Below are 23,240 nucleotides of genomic sequence, written 5' to 3' on the forward strand. Positions count from 1 at the left end.
AAACAAGCACAGAGCAGGAGGAGGCAGAGCAGGAAGAGGCAGAGCAGGAAGAGGCAGAGCAGGAAGAGGCAGAGCAGGAAGAGGCAGAGCAGGAAGAGGCAGAGCAGGAAGAGGCAGAGCACGAGACGGCGCAGTGCAGAGCAGGAAGAGGCAGAGCAGGAAGAGGCAGAGCAGGAAGAGGCAGAGCAGGAAGAGGCAGAGAAGGAAGAGGCAGAGAAGGAAGAGGCAGCACGAGACGGCGCAGTGCAGAACAGGAAGAGACAGCACAGCCGAGGGGCTGGCAGCATGCAGAGTGTAGTAGAGTCAAGAGTCAGTCCTCCAGCAGCTCCCAGCACTACTTACGGCGTTTCATACCCTCACTGGTCTTTGTTCCGTCAGTAACATGCTGCTTGCGAATGCTGTCCTCGTCCGCCTTGCGGTCCCGGCCAGGACACGCGCAGATCCTGGCCTCGAAGCAGCGCCGACCCAGCACCTGACCACTAGGTGGCGAGAGAGACAGACAGACCAATAAGACTTTTTACCATCTATGAGAAGGTGGGATCAATTTATTTCTTTATTTTTTCCCATAAATCCCATTTGGAGGATTCCCACTCCTGATTCCGGGAGTTTCCAGAATATTGCAACCCTGGTAGCCACTGAAAACAAAACAAATGTCTTACTCTCTGGCTTCCAGGGTGACGATGATGAGGATAGGGCGTCGGTTCATGCCTCCTACACAGCTGGAGTTGCACATGAAGTTATACAGTATGGTGGTGAACTCTGTGCCCACCTGGAAGAGGATGAGAACAGCAGGTCAAGTGAATGAAAAACCTCATAAAACATAAATGAATTTAAATGACTGAAGAAAAGAAGTGTTCAGTTGTTGCAGAAACACAGTTAGCCAGGGCTGTTGAGGACACAGGTACACAGTATGGGCCCAGTAGGGGTGAGGGGCTGTTGAGGACACAGGTACACAGTATGGGCCCAGTAGGGTGAGGGGCTGTTGAGGACACAGGTACACAGTATGGGCCCAGTAGGGTGAGGGGCTGTTGAGGACACAGGAACACAGTATGGGCCCAGTAGGGTGAGGGGCTGTTGAGGACACAGGTACACAGTATGGGCCCAGTAGGGTGAGGGGCTGTTGAGGACACAGGTACACAGTATGGGCCCAGTAGGGTGAGGGGCTGTTGAGGACACAGGTACACAGTATGGGCCCAGTAGGGTGAGGGGCTGTTGAGGACACAGGTACACAGTATGGGCCCAGTAGGGTGAGGGGCTGTTGAGGACACAGGAACACAGTATGGGCCCAGTAGGGTGAGGGGCTGTTGAGGACACAGGTACACAGTATGGGCCCAGTAGGGTGAGGGGCTGTTGAGGACACAGGTACACAGTATGGGCCCAGTAGGGTGAGGGGCTGTTGAGGACACAGGTACACAGTATGGGCCCAGTAGGGTGAGGGGCTGTTGAGGACACAGGTACACAGTATGGGCCCAGTAGGGTGAGGGGCTGTTGAGGACACAGGAACACAGTATGGGCCCAGTAGGGTGAGGGGCTGTTGAGGACACAGGTACACAGTATGGGCCCAGTAGGGTGAGGGGCTGTTGAGGACACAGGTACACAGTATGGGCCCAGTAGGGTGAGGGGCTGTTGAGGACACAGGTACACAGTATGGGCCCAGTAGGGTGAGGGGCTGTTGAGGACACAGGTACACAGTATGGGCCCAGTAGGGTGAGGGGCTGTTGAGGACACAGGAACACAGTATGGGCCCAGTAGGGTGAGGGGCTGTTGAGGACACAGGAACACAGTATGGGCCCAGTAGGGTGGGGGGCTGTTGAGGACACAGGTACACAGTATGGGCCCAGTAGGGGTGAGGGGCTGTTGAGGACACAGGTACACAGTATGGGCCCAGTAGGGGTGAGGGGCTGTTGAGGACACAGGTACACAGTATGGGCCCAGTAGGGTGAGGGGCTGTTGAGGACACAGGTACACAGTATGGGCCCAGTAGGGTGAGGGGCTGTTGAGGACACAGGAACACAGTATGGGCCCAGTAGGGTGAGGGGCTGTTGAGGACACAGGAACACAGTATGGGCCCAGTAGGGTGAGGGGCTGTTGAGGACACAGGAACACAGTATGGGCCCAGTAGGGTGAGGGGCTGTTGAGGACACAGGAACACAGTATGGGCCCAGTAGGGTGAGGGGCTGTTGAGGACACAGGAACACAGTATGGGCCCAGTAGGGTGAGGGGCTGTTGAGGACACAGGTAGGAGTACACAGTATGGGCCCAGTAGGGTGAGGGGCTGTTGAGGACACAGGTAGGAGTACACAGTATGGGCCCAGTAGGGTGAGGGGCTGTTGAGGATACCAGCTGCTGGGCTGCCTGTCACTGACTGATTGGATGAGAGGGCCAGTACGTGAGGATAGCCAGCTCTACCGAAGTTCAGGGGCCAGACCCTGCTGTGACCCTGTCTGAGACACGTAGGGTGTTGCCGACGGATAGATTAGAGTGCTGGTTGTGACACTGTGATGACAGAGGGGACAGGGGAGAGACAAGGGGGACAGGAGGGGGACGGGTTGGAGACGGTCTGTCGCCAGGGCTGGGGGGGGGGCTTGGTGGTGATATGGGGGACAGGGCTGACTCTACACTGCCTGGGGGTGGGAGGCTTGGTGGTGATATGGGGGACAGGAGGGGGACAGGGCTGACTCTACACTGCCTTGTAAGGGGGGCAGACAGGGGAGTACTGTAGTCTACCTGGGGGGGGCAGACAGGGGAGTACTGTAGCCTACCTGGGGGGGGCAGACAGGGGAGTACTGTAGTCTACCTGGGGGGGGGGCAGACAGGGGAGCACTGTAGTCTACCTGGGGGGGCAGACAGGGAAGTATTGTAGTCTACCTGGGGGGGGGGGGGGCAGACAGGGGAGTACTGTAGTCTACCGGGGGGGGGGGGTGGCAGACAGGGGAGTACTGTAGTCTACCTGGGGGGGGCAGACAGGGGAGTACTGTAGTCTACCTAGGGGGGGCAGACAGGGGAGTACTGTAGTCTACCTGGGGGGGGCAGACAGGGGAGTACTGTAACCTACCTGGGGGGGGCAGACGGGAGTACTGTAGTCTACCTGCGGGGGGCAGACAGGGGAGTACTGTAGCCTACCTGGGGGGGGCAGACGGGAGTACTGTAGTCTACCTGGGTGGGGGCAGACAGGGGAGTACTGTAGCCTACCTGGGGGGGCTCGTAGGGGACCAGCACACTCTGACGGCCCGTGATGGAGTCCTCCAGATACTGGGAGTGGCTGTTACCCTCCACTCGGATCAGGTGACTGGGAGGGGCTATCTGACCTACAAACACAAAATACCATACATTTATCAGGTAGAAAATACCATACGTTTATCAGGTAGAAATACCATACGTTTATCAGGTAGAAAATACCATACGTTTATCAGGTAGAAAATACGCTGCATGTTCATATCGGAGAAGATAAATAAGTGGTTCATCAAAGGTAGTTGAGTTAATAACGCCATGGTACAGGAAGCATCTGAGGGGTAACGAGCCCTGACGGAGGCCTGTGATCCCAAACCATTGGTAACTAATGCTGTAAGGAGCATTTCCTGAGAGATCAGTTGACTAACGGTCGTTGAACTCAAAACAGCTAAATATGTTGCATGTTCATGTGTGACTCAACACCTATACGTGGGCTTAATAAAATGTTCTGTATTTGACAGTTTATAAAAGCGTAATATGTTATCAATGGTGCTTTAGGAGTGTTTGAGAGACATAACTAACTAGCTAGCTAACTAACTAACTAACTAACTAACCGTCGTTGAACTCGCGGCTGAGCTCGTGGTTGGGGCATCGTTTGACCACCTCGGTGACGTGCTCTGCCTTCTTGTAAACGGGCATGGCCCTGATGACGGCGCCCTGCGGGGGGTTGGTCAGCACCTTGATCTGGATGGGACACGTCTTGGCGATCTGACAGTACAGCTTCTTCAGCTCTGTAGAGTACTGGAGAGACAGAGGACAGGTCAGTACTGGAGAGACAGAGGACAGGTCAGTACTGGAGAGACAGAGGACAGGTCAGTACTGGAGAGACAGAGGACAGGTCAGTACTGGAGAGACAGAGGACAGGTCAGTACTGGAGAGACAGAGGACAGGTCAGTACTGGAGAGACAGAGGACAGGTCAGTACTGGAGAGACAGAGGACAGGTCAGTACTGGAGAGACAGAGGACAGGTCAGATATATCATGATGATTTGTATCACATCGGGTGTTATTGCGCAGTGCAGAAACACCGCCAAACATCAGTCTCTTGAGGTGTCTAATTTGAAATTAGAGCATTTCTATAATAAAATTAAAAAGGTGTGATTTTTGAGAAAGAAAACTGGGGAAATCGCAAACCTTGATCACCTACCTACCTGCCCCAGTAGCTGGTGGAACCAAACGGTTTGTTGTTAAGCCCAGTTCATAAACCATATTGTGGGTGTGTTCCAAAACCACTTAGTTTACACATTCAGTCATGTTACCTCAGCTAGTTAAACTAGTAATGTTACCAGGTTGTTATCTAAACATCAGTCATGTCACCTCAGCTAGTTAACAACCTGGTAACATGACTAGTTTATCTAAACATCAGTCATGTTACCTCAGCTAGTTAACAACCTGGTAACATGACTAGTTTATCTAAACATCAGTCATGTTACCTCAGCTAGTTAACAACCTGGAAACTTTACTAGTTTATCTAAACATCAGTCATGTTACCTCAGCTAGTTAACAACCTGGTAACATGACTAGTTTATCTAAACATCAGTCATGTTACCTCAGCTAGTTAACAACCTGGTAACATGACTAGTTTATCTAAACATCAGTCATGTTACCTCAGCTAGTTAACAACCTGGTAACATGACTAGTTTATCTAAACATCAGTCATGTTACCTCAGCTAGTTAACAACCTGGTAACATGACTAGTTTATCTAAACATCAGTCATGTTACCTCAGCTAGTTAACAACCTGGTAACATGACTAGTTTATCTAAACATCAGTCATGTTACCTCAGCTAGTTAACAACCTGGTAACATGACTAGTTTATCTAAACATCAGTCATGTCACCTCAGCTAGATAACAACCTGGTAACATGACTAGTTTATCTAAACATCAGTCATGTTACCTCAGCTAGTTAACAACCTGGTAACATGACTAGTTTATCTAAACATCAGTCATGTTACCTCAGCTAGTTAACAACCTGGTAACATGACTAGTTTATCTAAACATCAGTCATGTTACCTCAGCTAGTTAACAACCTGGTAACATGACTAGTTTATCTAAACATCAGTCATGTTACCTCAGCTAGTTAACAACCTGGTAACATGACTAGTTTATCTAAACATCAGTCATGTTACCTCAGCTAGTTAACAACCTGGTAACATGACTAGTTTATCTAAACATCAGTCATGTTACCTCAGCTAGTTAACAACCTGGTAACATGACTAGTTTATCTAAACATCAGTCATGTTACCTCAGCTAGTTAACAACCTGGTAACATGACTAGTTTATCTAAACATCAGTCATGTTACCTCAGCTAGTTAACAACCTGGTAACATGACTAGTTTATCTAAACATCAGTCATGTTACCTCAGCTAGTTAACAACCTGGTAACTTTACCAGTACATCAGTCATGTTACCTCAGCTAGTTAACAACCTGGTAACATTACTAGTTTATCAGTTATGTTACCTCAGCTAGTTAACAACCTGGTAACTTTACCAGTACATCAGTTATGTTACCTCAGCTAGTTAACAACCTGGTAACTTTACCAGTACATTAGTTATGTTACCTCAGCTAGTTAAACTAGTAATGTTACCAGGTTGTTATCTAAACATCAGTCATGTTACCTCAGCTAGTTAACAACCTGGTAACTTTACCAGTACATCAGTCATGTTACCTCAGCTAGTTAACAACCTGGTAACATTACTAGTTTATCAGTTATGTTACCTCAGCTAGTTAACAACCTGGTAACTTTACCAGTACATTAGTTATGTTACCTCAGCTAGTTAAACTAGTAATGTTACCAGGTTGTTATCTAAACATCAGTCATGTTACCTCAGCTAGTTAACAACCTGGTAACGTTACCAGTACATCAGTCATGTTACCTCAGCTAGTTAACAACCTGGTAACATTACTAGTTTATCTAAACATTTGTAGGCACAGAAAGAAAGGAGAACGGACAGCTTCTTCAGAAGATCAAAGATTATATATGAATGGTCTCTTACATGTCTTCATTCAAACGTGACCCTCTTAAAGAGACAGTGTAGAATGTAATGCATCTCATTAAGGGTAATGCTTTTAAAAAATGTAGAAACATTTTTCCACAAATTACTTTGAAATTAAATTTTTTAAAATTCAAAAGGTTTTTGCATCAACATTTTTAGCTTTGTATAATTGAAAAATAAAAAAAGTTAATGTTGAGCCGTGTGTGTGTGTGTGTGTGTGTGTGTGTGTGTGTGTGTTCGATGGGGCACACCTAGTTAATGTCTCTTGGTAAGGTGGGCTCCGGGGCAGGAACCCGGCTCTCTGAGGAGGGGTGCCATAAAACGGACCCCGTCCCTCCAGGGACAATTTAATTAGCCCTCCTTAAAAAAAATAAAAAAATAAAAAAAAACTGTCCCTCCCTTAACTCTGGGCCTGGATTTCATCTTTCATCTTCCAAGACACGACGCAGTGTTGCAATTTGATGGCCAAAGACAGGCAGAGGATCCCCATAGTGTTGTCCGTGTCTCAATCTGACAACGACGCTCATCGTGCGTTTCGTCATGAATCTTCGATGAGTCTTCCTGACTCTTACGGTGGAGGTCAGAGGTGGTTACCACAATAACATCCTCTTCACCACCACCACCACCACCACTACCTGGCTGACACAGCATCTGACTAATTAGAGTCACTGACCACAGGAATGGAAGTTTCCTCACTGAGAAATGTGTCATTCACAATGCTATGGTGCTAACGGGACACTCTGAGGGTTCCTGCCTAACTGGCGCTGTGAGAAAGCAGAAAGGCCATCAGAAAGAAAAGTACGCTGATTCTTCTAGCCATTACCATACTTAATCAGATCCCTCATATTGTTGTCTCTACCTTCTTGCCCTTTGTGCTGTTGTCTGTGCCCAATAATGTTTGTACCATGTTTTGTGCTGCTGCCCTGTTGTGTTGCTGCCCTGTTGTGTTTTGCTACCCTGTTGTGTTGCTACCATGTTGTGATGCTACCATGCTGTGTTGCTACCATGTTGTGTTGCTGCCATGTTGTGTTGCTACCCTGTTGTGTTGCTACCATGCTGTGTTGCTACCATGCTGTGCTGCTACCATGCTGTGCTGCTACCATGCTGTGCTGCTACCATGCTGTGTTGCTACCATGCTGTGTTGCTACCATGCTGTGTTGCTACCATGTTGTGTTGCTACCATGTTGTGTTGCTACCATGCTGTGTTGCTACCATGCTGTGTTGCTACCATGCTGTGTTGTCATGTGTTGCTGCCTTGTTATAATGTTGTCTTAGGTCTCTCTTTATGTAGTGTTGTTGTGTCTCTCTTGTCATGATGTGTGTTTTGTCCTATATTTTTATTTAATTCAACTTTTTAATCCCAGGCCCCCGTCCCTGCAGGAGGCCTTTTGGTAGGCCGTCATTGTAAATATGAATTTGTTCTTAACTGACTTGCCTCGTTAAATAAAATATAACATATTACGTTCCCAATGGCCCCCTTTATAGTCCACTACTTTAGATATAGGGAATAGGGGGCTATTTGGGATACGCCCAGTGTGTAAATCCTTCCAGTGAAGAAAACGTGATGGAAAAACCCAGAAGGAAAACTTTGCCTGTCAGGTTCACTTCTGTTCTGAAGGGTAAGAAGTCCTGTGAAGATTGTCCCGGGGCAGAATGTTCGCTGCTCTAGAACAATGCCACATTAACTTCCATCTCTATTAAGTTGTGTTTCAGTGGAAAAGGAGCCCATCCCAGCAGCTGTCTGACTTGTAATATTATTACACAATCTAGCTTTTACTTGGCAAAGGATATGTCTCCTCTCTTCTCTGTGCCAGGATGATCCCTCTAGCTAACACTCCCTTTCCTTTCATCAAGAGTATAGCTCCAACACACATACACATAGGAGAGAGACAGAGAGAGATAATGAGAGACAGACAGAGAGAGACAGCCAGAGAGAGAGAGAGAGAGACAGCCAGAGAGAGAGAGAATGAGAGCGAGAGAGACAGCCAGAGAGAGAATGAGAGACAGAGACCAAGAGAGACAGCCAGAGACGGAGAGAGAGAGAGAGAGGATGAGAGACAGACAGAGAGAGACAGCCAGAGAGAGAGAGATAGACCCAGAGAGAGAATGAGAGAGAGAGAGAATGAGAGACAGAGACCAAGAGAGACAGCCAGAGACAGAGAGAGAGAGGATGAGAGACAGACAGAGAGAGACAGCCAGAGAGAGAGAGATAGACCCAGAGAGAGAATGAGAGACAGAGACAGCCAGAGAGAGAGAGGATGAGAGACAGAATCAGACAGTGAAAGAGAGAGAGACAGCGAGAGAGAGAGAGAGAGACAGACAGAGAGAGAGAGGATGAGAGACACAGGCTAATGCCGTAAAGGGGAGATTCAGTGCTTGTGAATATTTTAAAAAGTGACCATTTTGCTGAAGGCAAAAAGATATGAAACATAACGGTGGCAGGTAGCCTAGTGGTTAGAGTGGAGGGGCGGCAGGTAGCCTAGTGGTTAGAGTGGAGGGGCGGCAGGTAGCCTAGTGGTTAGAGTGTAGAGGTGGCAGGTAGCCTAGTGGTTAGAGTGTAGAGGTGGCAGGTAGCCTAGTGGTTAGAGTGTAGAGGTGGCAGGTAGCCTAGTGGTTAGAGTGTAGAGGTGGCAGGTAGCCTAGTGGTTAGAGCGTAGAAACTAGTAACCGGAAGGTTGGAGGATCGAATCCCAGAGCAGACAAGGTAAAAATCTGTCGTTCTGCCCCCGAACAAGGCAGTTAACCCACTGTTCCTAGGCCGTCATTGTAAAATAAGAATTTGTTCTTAACTGACTAGTTAAATAAAGGTAAACAAATAAATAAACCATTCTCAGTATCTGCCACCATCAAGGCAGAAGACAATAGTTGTTGAAGACGCACACACTGCCAGACAGATGAAGATAAGCCATCCCAGCCCTCAAGCCACAAACTTTGAGCAACTATGTGCTGTTGGCACTGTGTTTGCTAAGAAGCTGCTGCTGGAAGGTACACACACACACACAGGGGACCCCCCCAGTGGCCCTCCCAGTGCCCCCCCCCCCCCCCCCCCCCAGTGGCCCTCCCAGTGCCCCCCCCCCCCCCCCCCCCCCCCCAGTGGCCCTCCTCTCCCAGGAAGGGTGCGCTACTCTCTCATGTATTACTATGTAATTACACGAGTTTTAAAAAAAACACTGATAAACACAATACATAGCTGGTTGAATTCCAAATGGCATCCTAGTCCCTACACAGTGTACTTACTACCCATAAGGCTCTGGTCCAAAGTAGTGCATTATATAGGGAATAGGGTGCCGTTTGGAACAAAGTTGAAAGGTGCTACACTCAAATGTCCTAGAATGCTGCCCTATGTGGAAGATAGGTGACTTGCAACAGCACCAGAACGCTCAGCACTCACCAGAACGAATCTCCCCGCATCCCATTTCCTGGTACATGGCGGAGACTTCGCCCCTTTCACTTTCCAACAGCTGGTTTAAAGTTGATTTGTTGTTACTGAGAATATATTTAGACAGCGATTTAGATGGTACGATCACTCGCTACCACTATTCAGTGCTTGTTTTTCTCACATCTGAAATTAGGCGAATAGTGTAGAATTTTAGTAACCCAGGAAATGACACGAGAGATTTCTCCATTGGCCACTTGACCCGATTTCCACTAGATAACACAGCCACAAAGTCATTTTGACAAACAGATGCCGCTCCTGTGGGAGAAATATCCCAGCCAATCACAACTCTGGTGGGTAAGTAAATATCCCAGCCAATCACAACTCTGGTGGGTAAGTAAATATCCCAGCCAATCACAACTCTGGTGGGTAAGTAAATATCCCAGCCAATCACAACTCTGGTGGGTAAGTAAATATCCCAGCCAATCACAACTCTGGTGGGTAAGTAAATATCCCAGCCAATCACAACTCTGGTGGGTAAGTAAATATCCCAGCCAATCACAACTCTGGTGGGTAAGTAAATATCCCAGCCAATCACAACTCTGGTGGGTAAGTAAATATCCCAGCCAATCACAACTCTGGTGGGTAAGTAAATATCCCAGCCAATCACAACTCTGGTGGGTAAATAAATATCCCAGCCAATCACAACTCTGGTGGGTAAGTAAATATCCCAGCCAATCACAACTCTGGTGGGTAAGTAAATATCCCAGCCAATCACAACTCTGGTGGGTAAGTAAATATCCCAGCCAATCACAACTCTGGTGGGTAAGTAAATATCCCAGCCAATCACAACTCTGGTGGGTAAGTAAATATCCCAGCCAATCACAACTCTGGTGGGTAAATAAATATCCCAGCCAATCACAACTCTGGTGGGTAAGTAAATATCCCAGCCAATCACAACTCTGGTGGGTAAGTAAATATCCCAGCCAATCACAACTCTGGTGGGTAAGTAAATATCCCAGCCAATCACAACTCTGGTGGGTAAGTAAATATCCCAGCCAATCACAACTCTGGTGGGTAAGTAAATATCCCAGCCAATCACAACTCTGGTGGGTAAGTAAATATCCCAGCCAATCACAACTCTGGTGGGTAAGTAACACTGTGAAACACCATCATTCTACTATTATCGCAGATATATTATGGACATTACAATGCAAAGTTCTAAAATGCTCTGGGAGAATTAGGTAGCATGAGTAAATAGCTCCGCAGGCAGACAGACACACACACACGCAGGCAGACAGACAGACAGACAGACAGACGCACACACACACACACACGCAGGCAGACAGACAGACAGACGCACACACACGCAGGCAGACAGACAGGCAGACAGATACACACACACACACACGCAGGCAAACAGACAAGCAGACACACGCAGGCAGACAGACAGGCAGACAGACGCACACACACGCAGGCAGACAGACAAGCAAACACACACAGGCAGACAGACAGGCACACACACACAGGCAGACACACACACAGACAGGCACACACACGCAGGCAGACAGACAAGCAGACACACACACACACAGGCAGACAGACAGACAGGCAGGCAGACCGAGTCATTCACTATAGTTGACTACTCAGATAGGCTTGACAAGGAGTCAACAGAGAAGAAAATGGGAGCGTTGTGTTCTTTTCAATGAATCCAAAGACTAAGCTTCTTTGCCTGTGGTAAGTAGGTAGGTAGGTGACTTCGTTTTGTTTTTATCAAGTAAAGAGAGTAAAAACCGTGATTTGATAAATTACATTCTTTAGAAAAGCCAGCCACGCCCTCGTCCTTCCTGACTCCAAAGATTATTCCTGCAAGAGACACCAGCTGTGTGCACCAATAGATATAGTGGATTCACTATAACTCCCGAGGACAACAGCAACGTGTGATTATCAGACATCTTGTATATTTAAAATGGGTGAAACTTGCATTCATTCATTAGCCTACTGAAGACGCATGTACAGTGTAGCACACCTGCATACCTCTCTCTCTGTGTGTGTGTGTGTGAGAGAGTCTTCTCCGTCTCTCACCAGAGGTACTCCAACCCAACACTCCCAACACACACACACAAACAGACTGTTCTCCTCCCAGCAACACGTCTCAGGTACAGGTTGAGACAGGCCCACATCTGTCGCGTTCCTTCCCCAGCCCTGGTGTTGCGGGCGCACGCCAAATCAAGTCCTGACAGAGCTGGGCCTTAAACAAGCAGGGCTTGGCGCCTCCAGTCTTGTCCTCTTCATGCTTGACAGGTTACATCATGTCTTCAGCAGTTCCTTACTAACCTACTCAAATCTTTAAAAAATAGGGTTTGTATTTTATTTTCTCTCCGAGGGGAAAACCCCCCTCGCCTCTTGTTGAAGAAGAAACTACAGGATAGAACATTTTAAGGTGATTAAAACAACTTCCTTATTCGCCATTTTATTTCCTGTGAAATCATTTCAGCGTTTTATCATCACGTGTTTTGGAAGACGTCTTCTTTTTTTTTAAAGACCAAAAAGGTACTTGTACGTGTCACAAAGATAGTTTGGGAAGCAGTGCCCCCCGAAAAGTAGCTCTTACCAAGGACATCAGTGTTCAAAAAAATCTCTGCAATGATTGTACAAAACATATGATGCCGTCATCATCATGTACTGGGATGTGACATGTTTATCGAGCCAGATCTGGGATGGTGGCCAAGGATAAGCATCTGTCACTCTTGGGATTGGCTAATTCATTTTTTTTGGGAGCGACAGTTTAAACAACCAATCACACATCTCATGTGATACAGGTAGTGAGCTTGACTACATCTGATAGTGAAAAGCAACACATCAGCTAATTGTGCTATGTAGAGGAATGGATAGATTTCTCACTGTGTTCTAAAGTTGGGTTACCAAACAGCTGATCCTGTCTGTGAATTTTAATAAAGTTCATTTGCTGCATTTCTAGAGAATTTTAAAACTAAAACACTAAAATTTATATTTGGAGAACAGCAAAAAAAACAAAACAACAACAAAAAAAATGACACCAGCCATTATCACCTTGACAACCGGAGCTCCAATCACCTCAGTCCATCTACAAACACACAGCGTATTAGCTAAACAATTAGCTGCTACACATTAACTCACATTAACACCGCACCGGAATTACAAACTATCATTTAATACATACAGACTTTTTGTTGTAGTTTCACAGCAAATTTCCTGCAAATCTACACATTTTTTGCCATGATTTATGCCATGTCCATACGATTTCTAGGTGAGTGGCGAACAAAATCAATGGGGCCCCCTGGAATTTATTTTATGACATTATTTTATGATCGTGTCCTCAAATGTAGCTATGGTCCTGCTCACTGCTGCTGTATAGCACTGTTCCATTATAGCCTGGGTAACCTCCTAATGCCACTACTGTTCCATTATAGCCTGGGTAACCTCCTAATGCCACTACTGTTCCATTATAGCCTGGGTAACCTCCTAATGCCACTATTATAGCCTGGGTAACCTCCTAATGCCACTATTATAGCCTGGGTAACCTCCTAATGCCACTATTATAGCCTGGGTAATCTCCTAATGCCACTATTATAGCCTGGGTACTCTCCTAATGCCACTATTATAGCCTGGGTAACCTCCTAATGCCACTACTGTTCCATTATAGCCTGGGTACTCTCCTAATGCCACTATTATAGCCTGGGTACTCTCCTAATGCCACTATTATAGCCTGGGTAACCTCCTAATGCCACTATTATAGCCTGGGTAACCTCCTAATGACACTACTATAGCCTGGGTAACCTCCTAATGCCACTATTATAGCCTGGGTAACCTCTTAATGCCACTATTATAGCCTGGGTAACCTCCTAATGCCACTACTGTTCCATTATAGCCTGGGTACTCTCCTAATGCCACTATTATAGCCTGGATACTCTCCAAATGCCACTATTGTAGCCTGGGTAACCTCCTAATGCCACTACTGTTCCATTATAGCCTGGGTACTCTCCTAATGCCACTATTATAGCCTGGGTACTCTCCTAATGCCACTATTTTAGCCTGGGTAACCTCCTAATGCCACTATTATAGCCTGGGTAACCTCCTAATGACACTACTATAGCCTGGGTAACCTCCTAATGCCACTATTATAGCCTGGGTAACCTCCTAATGCCACTATTATAGCCTTGGTACTCTCCTAATGCCACTACTGTTCCATTATAGCCTGGGTAACCTCCTAATGCCACTACTGTTCCATTATAGCCTGGGTACTCTCCTAATGACACTACTGTTCCATTATAGCCTGGGTATCCTAATGCTCAGGGAAGAAAACAATCATAAAAAATGATTTAAAAACGGTTTGAAAAATGGGCCTTTTCCAGACTGCAGCATTATCAAGAAATCATTTCCTTATCTTTTAAATCTTTCAAATAATTTCCTTATCTTTTAAACCCTGTCTTTCTTCCCGTTCTTCCTGCTATGTTTCCCAGCTGTATGTTTGAGGGCTTGTGTCTTTCTGTGTTAGTTCGGGGCGAGTCTAGACAGGTTCGTTGACATAAACAAGTCTCAGCCCCATCTCTAAGACACGGGACGAGCCCTGGCCTTGCAGATGTTCCCGGGGACAGGTTGGGTCTTGCCCAACGCTGTTCCCAGGAACACTCTTCTCCGTTTGAACGGTTGGTTCTCTGAGAGGGCTCTCCTCCTGCGGCACAATGCGAGACGCCACGGCAGTCGAGAGCTAAAGATCAACTCCCTCAGAACAAAGACGGAGCAAGGAGGCACACACACACACACACCACACACACACACACACACACACACACACCACACACACCGCACACACACCACACACCACACACACACACACACACACACACACCACACACACACACACACCACACACACACACACACCACACACACACACACACACCACACACACACACACACACACCACACACCACACACACACACACACACACACCACACACACACACACACACACACACACACACACACACACACACACACCACACACCACACACACACACACCGCACACCACACACCACACACACACCACACACACACACCGCACACACACCACACACCACACACCACACACACAGCTCTCTCTCTCCCCCTGTGCCAGCCCGGAGCGCAGGGTTCAGCAGAGAGGCACACAGTATTTCCTCTCTCCAGGTCCTCAATCCATTACAGTAATCCCCCCCCCCAGCCCTATACAGGCCAGACCATCACATTCCTCCACTCTACCAGAGACCGAGGATATGGTCCAGAGACCGAGGATAAGGTCCAAATGGCTCCCTATTCCCTGTGTAGTGCACTACTTTTTCCTCAGGTGCAACAGTTAAAAGTAGTGCACTACATGGGGAATAGAGTGCCATTTGGTACGCAGCCCTAGCCTACCTGGTGGCAGGTAATACACTAGGCAAACCCCACCTCATTCTGTTTAACCTCACACTAGGCAAACCCCACCTCCCGCTGTTCAACCTCACACTAGACAAACCCCACCTCACGCTGTTCAACCTCACACTAGGCAAACCCCACCTCCCGCTGTTCAACCTCACACTAGGCAAACCCCACCTCACGCTGTTCAACCTCACACTAGGCAAACCCCACCTCCAGCTGTTCAACCTCACACTAGACAAACCCCACCTCCCGCTGTTCAACCTCACACTAGACAAACCCCACCTCCCGCTGTGCTACCTCACACTTGGCAAACCCCACCTCCCGCTGTTCAACCTCACACTAGGCAAACCCCACCTCCCGCTGTTCAACCTCACACTAGGCAAACCCCACCTCCCGCTGTTCAACCTCACACTAGACAAACACCACCTCCCGCTGTTCAACCTCACACTAGACAAACCCCACCTCACTGCTGTTCAACCTCACACTAGACAAACCCCACCTCCCGCTGTTCAACCTCACCTCACACTAGACAAACCCCACCTCCCGCTGTTCAACCTCACACTAGACAAACCCCACCTCCCGCTGTTCAACCTCACACTAGACAAACCCCACCTCGCTGTTCAACCTCACAGTAGATAAACCCCACCTCACGCTGTTCAACCTCACACTAGACAAACCCAACCTCACTGCTGTTCAACCTCACACTAGACAAACCCCACCTCACGCTGTTCAACCTCACACTAGACGAACCCCACCTCACTGCTGTTCAACCTCACACTAGACAAACCCCACCTCGCTGTTCAACCTCACACTAGACAAACCCCACCTCACGCTGTTCAACCTCACACTAGACAAACCCCACCTCCCGCTGTTCAACCTCACACTAGATAAACCCCACCTCACTGCTGTTCAACCTCACCTCACACTAGACAAACCCAACCTCACTGCTGTTCAACCTCACACTAGACAAACCCCACCTCACGCTGTTCAACCTCACACTAGACGAACCCCACCTCACTGCTGTTCAACCTCACACTAGACAAACCCCACCTCGCTGTTCAACCTCACACTAGACAAACCCCACCTCACGCTGTTCAACCTCACACTAGACAAACCCCACCTCACGCTGTTCAACCTCACACTAGACAAACCCCACCTCACGCTGTTCAACCTCACACTAGACAAACCCCACCTCCCGCTGTTCAACCTCACACTAGACAAACCCCACCTCACGCTGTTCAACCTCACACTAGACAAACCCCACCTTACACTGTTCAACCTCACCTCACACTAGATAAACCCCACCTCACGCTGTTCAACCTCACACTAGACAAACCCCACCTCACGCTGGTCAACCTCACCTCATTCTGTTCAATCTCACACTAGACAAACCCCACCTCACGCTGTTCAACCTCACCTCATTCTGTTCATCCTCACACATTTCCTTCGTATAGAGTTGATCAGGCTGTTGATTGTGGCCTGATGAATGTTGAAGTTGATGGATATTGTCAGGAACTGGAACACGCTGTCGTACACAATGATCCAGAGCATTCCAAACATGCTCAATGGGTGACATGTGTGGTGAGTATACAGGCCATGGACAAACGGACATTTTCAGCTTCCAGGAAATGTGTACAGATCCTTGCGACATGGGGCCGTGCATTATCATGCTGAAACATGAGGTGATGCCGGCGGATGAATGGTACAACAATGGGCCTCAGGATCTCATCACGGTATCTCTGTGCATTCAAATTGCCATCGATAAAATGCCATTGTGTTCGTTGTCTGTAACTACGGACAACTATGGTGCATTCTGTTCACAAAATTGACATCAGAAAACTTCTAGCCTACACAACGCCATACACGTTGTCCACCATCTGCCCGGTACAGTGGAAACCGGGATTCATCCGTGAAGAGCACACTTCTCCAGCGTGCCAGTGGCCGTCGAAGGTGAGCATTTTGTCCACTGAAGTCAGTTATGACGCTAAACTGCAGTCAGGTCAAGACCCTGGGGAGGAAGACGAGCAGATGAGCTTCCCTGAGACGGATTCTGATAGTTTGTGCAAAACCCACAGTTTCATCAGCTGTCCGGGAGGCTGGTCTCAGACGATCTCGCAGGTGCGTATCTGGCGTGGTTACACGTGGTCTGGGGAGGCCGGTTGAATGTATTACCAAATGCTCAAAAAAAATAGAGGACGGAGTATGTTTTGGCTCATTGAACCACACCATAAAAGGACAGTATGTTTTGACTCATTGAACCACACCATAAAAGGACAGTATGTTTTGACTCATTGAACCACACCATAAAAGGACAGTATGTTTTGGCTCATTGAACCACACCATAAAAGGACAGTATGTTTTGACTCATTGAACCACACCATAAAAGGACAGTATGTTTTGACTCATTGAACCACACCATAAAAGTATGTTTTGACTCATTGAACCACACCATAAAGGGACAGTATGTTTTGACTCATTGTAGAATCATTCTGTTAAGAGACGTCGGAGGGGGGGGGGGGGGTTAGGGAGCAGGGAAATGTGGGAAATTATGACGTGTCGTACCACTCTTTACGTGTGTGGTGTGTGTCACAGTCAGTCCCAGACAGGAAGATGTTTTAAGATGTGGGTTAGGGATTAGGTGTGTCTCCTAAGAACAGTCATCAAAAAAAGCACCGAGACCGAACACAGTGCACTAAGGGGCCGATTCAGACTTAGGAATTTACACCTTACATGCATATTCGTCTGTGTTTCAGCACCAATTGGTAGATGTAAAAAAAATACTCTGATCTTACAGATTATTTAGGTTTAGGATTCAGAGTTTAAAAAAACGGTTCGGAGAGCCTTTACTCACAAAAGCAAGAAACTGGGATTTGTTTCATTCTGATTTGGCAGGTTCTTTATCCCATGGTAATGTTTGGAAGATGAATTAACTAATGTACATGGAACTATAACAGGGAGAATAGTGTACACATCGTAAGCTATACCCCCATCTACTACCTGCTCTAACCATGGAGCTGTTATAACAGGGAGAATAGTGTACAATAGTAGGCTATACCCCCATCTATTACCTGCTCTAACCATGGAACTGTTATAACAGGGAGAATAGTGTAAGCTATACCCCCATCTATTACCTGCTCTAACCATGGAACTGTTATAACAGGGAGAATAGTGTACACATCGTAAGCTATACCCCCATCTACTACCTGCTCTAACCATGGAACTGTTATAACAGGGAGAATAGTGTAAGCTATACCCCCATCTACTACCTGCTCTAACCATGGAGCTGTTATAACAGGGAGAATAGTGTACAATAGTAGGCTATACCCCCATCTATTACCTGCTCTAACCATGGAACTGTTATAACAGGGAGAATAGTGTACACATCGTAGGCTATACCCCCCATCTATTACCTGCTCTAACCATGGAACTGTTATAACAGGGAGAATAGTGTACACATCGTAAGCTATACCCCCATCTACTACCTGCTCTAACCATGGAACTGTTATAACAGGGAGAATAGTGTACAATATCATCAACTGTAAACAAATCAACGACCACATGTCCACGGTTACAAAGGAAGCAAATGAAGGTAAACAATTCATTACAGAAAGTATTCGTACCTTCGACTTATTCCACATATTTATTGTTACAGCCTGAATTCAAAATTGATTAAATCATTTTTTTCACCCATCTACACACAATACCCCATAATGAAAAAGCACAAACAGGTTTTTTTTAAAAAAAATGTATGCAAATGTATTGAAAATTAAACAGAAATATCTAATTTACATAACTATTCACACCCCTAAGTATCTAATGACTGCCCCGCCTGGTTCTCCAACTACTTCTCAGATAGAGTTCAGTGTGTCAAATCGGAGGGCCTGTAGTCCGGACCTCTGGCAGTCTCTAAGGGGGTAACACAGAGTTCAATTCTCGTGCCAACTCTTTTCAATGTATATATCAATGATGTTGCTCTTGCTGCTGGTGATTCTCTGATCCACCTCTACGCAGACGAAACCATTCTGTATACTTCTGGCCTTTCTTTGGACACTGTGTTAACTAACCTCCAGACGAGCTTCAATGCCATACAACTCTCCTTCTGTGGCCTCCAACTGCTCTTAAATGCAAGTAAAACTAAATGCATGCTCTTCAACCGATCGCTGCCCACACCCGCCCGCCCGACTAGTATCACTACCCTGGACGGTTCTGACTTAGAATAAGTGGACAACTACAAATACCTAGGTGTCTTGTTAGACTGTAAACTCTCCTTCCAGACTCACATTAAGCATCTCCAATCCAAAATGAAATCTAGAATCGGCCACCAATTTCGCAACAAAGCCTCCTTCACTCATGCTGCCAAACTTACCCTCGTAAAACTGACCATTCTACCGATCCTTGACTTCGGCGATGTCATTTACAAAATAGCCTCTAACACTCTACTCACGCTCTACTCACGCAATTTACTACGCAAATTGGATGTAGTCTAGCACAGTGCCATCCGTTTTGTTACTAAAGCACCTTATACCACCCACCACTGTGACCTGTATGCTCTAGTCGGCTGGTCCTCGCTACCTGTATGCTCTAGTCGGCTGGTCCTCGCTACATATTCGTCACCAAACCCACTGGCTCCAGGTCATGTATAAGTCTTTGCTATGTAAAGCCCTGCCTTATCTCAGCTCATTGGTCACCATAGCAACACCCACCCGTAGCACGCGCTCCAGCAGGTATATTTCACTTGTCATCCCCAAAACCAATTCCTCCTTTGGTCGCCTTTCCTTCCAGTTCTCTGCTGCCAATGACTGGAACGAAGTGCAAAAATAAGTTGGAGACATATCTCCCTCACTAACTTCAAGCATTGGCTGTCAGAGCAGCTTACCGATCACTGCAGCTGTACACCGCCCATCTGTAAATAGCCCATCCAACCAACTACCTACCTCATCCCCATATTTGTTTTTCTGCTCTGTTGCACACCAGTATTTCTACTGCACATCCTCATCTGCACATATTTCACTCCAGTGTTAATTTGCTATATTGTAATTACTTCACTATTATGGCCTATTTATTGCCTTACCTCCTTACTTCATTTGCACACACTGTATACAGATTTTCTATTGTGTTATTGACTGTACGCTTGTTTATTCCATGTGTAACTCTGTGTTGTTGTACGTGTCAAACTGCTTTGCTTTATCTTGGCCAGGTCACAGTTGCAAATGAGAACGTGTTCTCAACTGGCCTATCTGGTTAAATAAAGGTGAAATAAATAAATACTTTGTAGAAGCACCTTCGGCAGTGATTACAGCTGTGAGTCTTTCTGGGTGAGTCTCGAAGATCTTTCCACACATGGATTGTGCAACCTTTGCCCATTATTCTTTTCAACTTTTCTCTTCAAGCTCTGTCAAATTGTTTGTTGATCATTGCCAGACAACCATAGATCTTCAAGTAGATTTAAGAGAAAACAGTAACTCTGCCACTCAGAAACATTCACTGTCTTCTTGGTAAGCAACTCCAGTGTATATTTGTCATTGTGTTTTAGGTTATCGTCCTGCTGAAAGGTGAATTCATCTCCCAGTGTCTGGTGGAAAGCAGACTGAACCAGGTTTTCCTCTAGGATTTTGCCTGAGCTTAGCACCATTCTGTTTATTTTTATCCTGAAAAACTCCTGAGGCCTTAACAACTACAAGCATACCCATAACATGATGCAACCACCGCTATGCTTGAAAATAACCCTAACCCTAACCCATTCTGTTCATTTTTTATCCTGAAAAACTGCTGCACACTCAGTAATGTGTTGGATTTGCCCCAAACATAACACCTTGTATTCAGGACAAAAAGTTAATTCCTTTGCTACATTTGTTGCAGTATTACTTTAGTGCCTTGAATTATACAATTTCTCTTCAGCAGTCTTGTTCGGATCCATCTGGACTAGTCATTTAAAAACTAAACCCGAGAGAGACCCCGTGACATTCATATCAGATCTGACCCAGACCCGTGACATTATTTAGAATTATGGATCCGGAGCCGCTCGGCTTCCACGTCGGGTCTCAAGTATTACATTCAGGTACATGCGAATCCGTGTCGACATTGAAATCAAATAAATTTAACACATCAGTCCAATTGAATAGAACAGGTTGAATGAACCAAAACATCATTGTCATAAATCATTCCAAAATTAGTAAAAGCACTTCAGATGAACAACGACGTCGTACCACTTTTAATTATTATATATATATATTTTTTTTTACTGTGCATTGATTTCCATCATGCATCTTCCTGTTGTGTATGGAAGGTATGGAAGGTAGCCTAAGCATTATTATAAGCCAAAAGGTCATTGACTTAGTCATCCTCATAATTAGCTCAGACCAAAGCATCAGATAAATATTGGCATCATGTGTGACTTTATAATCCAGAGTAGTCTCACCCCCCCCCCCCCTCCCTCTTTCCCAGTTCTCCACACAGACGCATGTTCCTGTGCTGTAACGTTGAGAGGGACGAGAGAGAAAGAGAGAGAGACAGAGAGAGAGAGACAGAGAGACGAGAGAGAGAGAGAGAGAGAGAGAGAGAGAGTTGGAATTGGGTAAATGTTCCTATCCCACAGGTGGCCCCTGTGTCTCGCCAGTTGACTCTAAGACATGACCTACCTACCGTTGGTTGATATTTAGGCAATAAGCCCACAGGTTTTTACAGCACTCCCTCCTCCCATCTGACAAACAGGGGATTGATGGCTTAGCTGAACCAGAACCCTTTCCTGTAGTACAGTGGTATAGTACCATGTAGAACTGGTTCAGCCACATAGTTTCCCATGAATATTCTGATTTCACAAGAGAGATCCAACACTTGAAGTAAACAGCCAATGTATAGGAGAGAGACAAATTGATCCAACCAAATTATTATTTCCGATAATTATTAATACTGATGGTCGACCTCTCCACCTGCAGGCGAGTTATGGAGCAGATCACCTGGTTGCTAGGAACGGTGCGCTTGACTTTCGATTTTTACATAACGGTACATGGCATGACACGGCCTGGAGCGAGTATGCATGGTCACGGAGCCAGTATGCATGGTCACGGAGCCAGTATGCATGGTCACGGAGCAGTATGGTCACAGAGCCAGTATGCATGGTCACGGAGCCAGTATGCATGGTCACGGAGCCAGTATGCATGTCACGGAGCCAGTATGCATGGTCACGGAGCCAGTATGCAGGTCACGGAGCCAGTATGTATGGTCACGGAGCAGTATGGTCACAGAGCCAGTATGCATTGTCACGGAGCCAGTATGCATGGTCACGGAGCCAATATGGCCACGGAGCCAGTATGGTCACGGAGCCAGAATGCATGGTCACGGAGCCAGTATGGTCACGGAGCCAGTATGCATGGTCACGGAGCCAGTATGGTCACGGAGCCAGTATGCATGGTCACAGAGCCAGTATGGTCACGGAGCCAGTATGCATGGTCACAGAGCCAGTATGGCCACGGAGCCAGTATGGTCACAGAGCCAGTATGCATGGTCACGGAGCCAGTATGCATGGTCACGGAGCCAGAATGCATGGTCACGGAGCCAGTATGGTCACGGAGCCAGAATGCATGGTCACGGAGCCAGTATGGTCACGGAGCCAGTATGCATGGTCACGGAGCCAGTATGCATGGTCACGGAGCCAGAATGCATGGTCACGGAGCCAGTATGGTCACGGAGCCAGAATGCATGGTCACGGAGCCAGTATGCATGGTCACGGAGCCAGTATGGTCACGGAGCCAGTATGCATGGTCACGGAGCCAGTATGGTCACAGAGCCAGTATGGCCACGGAGCCAGTATGCATGGTCATAGAGCCAGTATGCATGGTCACAGAGCCAGTATGCATGGTCACAGAGCCAGTATGGCCACGGAGCAGTATGGTCACAGAGCCAGTATGCATGGTCACGGAGCCAGAATGCATGGTCACGGAGCCAGTATGGCCACGGAGCCAGTATGGTCACAGAGCCAGTATGCATGGTCACGGAGCCAGAATGCATGGTCACGGAGCCAGAATGCATGGTCACGGAGCCAGTATGGTCACGGAGCCAGAATGCATGGTCACGGAGCCAGTATGGTCACGGAGCCAGTATGCATGGTCACGGAGCCAGTATGGTCACGGAGCCAGAATGCATGGTCACGGAGCCAGTATGGTCACGGAGCCAGAATGCATGGTCACGGAGCCAGTATG

At 47.0% G+C, this 23,240-nt stretch overlaps 1 protein-coding gene across 20 annotated transcripts in view; it reads right to left on the reverse strand.

Moving 5' to 3' along the window:
* LOC110524472 (tumor protein 63) overlaps nucleotides 1-23,240 on the reverse strand; it is a 121,139-nt gene that overhangs the window by 21,442 nt on the left and 76,457 nt on the right. For 10 of the 20 annotated variants that reach the window (XR_016495098.1, XR_016495159.1, XM_036980381.2 and 7 more), the window contains 4 exons: nucleotides 3,786-3,972; nucleotides 3,193-3,308; nucleotides 660-769; nucleotides 343-479 (listed from right to left, as the gene is read on the reverse strand). Coding sequence is in view for 18 of the 20 variants with exons in the window: in XM_036980381.2 (XP_036836276.1) it covers nucleotides 343-479; nucleotides 660-769; nucleotides 3,193-3,308; nucleotides 3,786-3,972 (550 nt within the window). In the remaining 2 variants the exon portion in view is untranslated. The remainder of the gene's footprint in view (nucleotides 1-342; nucleotides 480-659; nucleotides 770-3,192; nucleotides 3,309-3,785; nucleotides 3,973-23,240) is intronic. The other 10 variants (XM_036980419.2, XM_090230909.1, XM_036980330.2 and 7 more) reach the window with 1 other exon arrangement.

The sequence above is a fragment of the Oncorhynchus mykiss genome, chromosome 1, assembly GCF_057628025.1.
Source record: "Oncorhynchus mykiss isolate SJ-2025 chromosome 1, ASM5762802v1, whole genome shotgun sequence".
Lineage (NCBI taxonomy): Eukaryota > Metazoa > Chordata > Actinopteri > Salmoniformes > Salmonidae > Oncorhynchus > Oncorhynchus mykiss.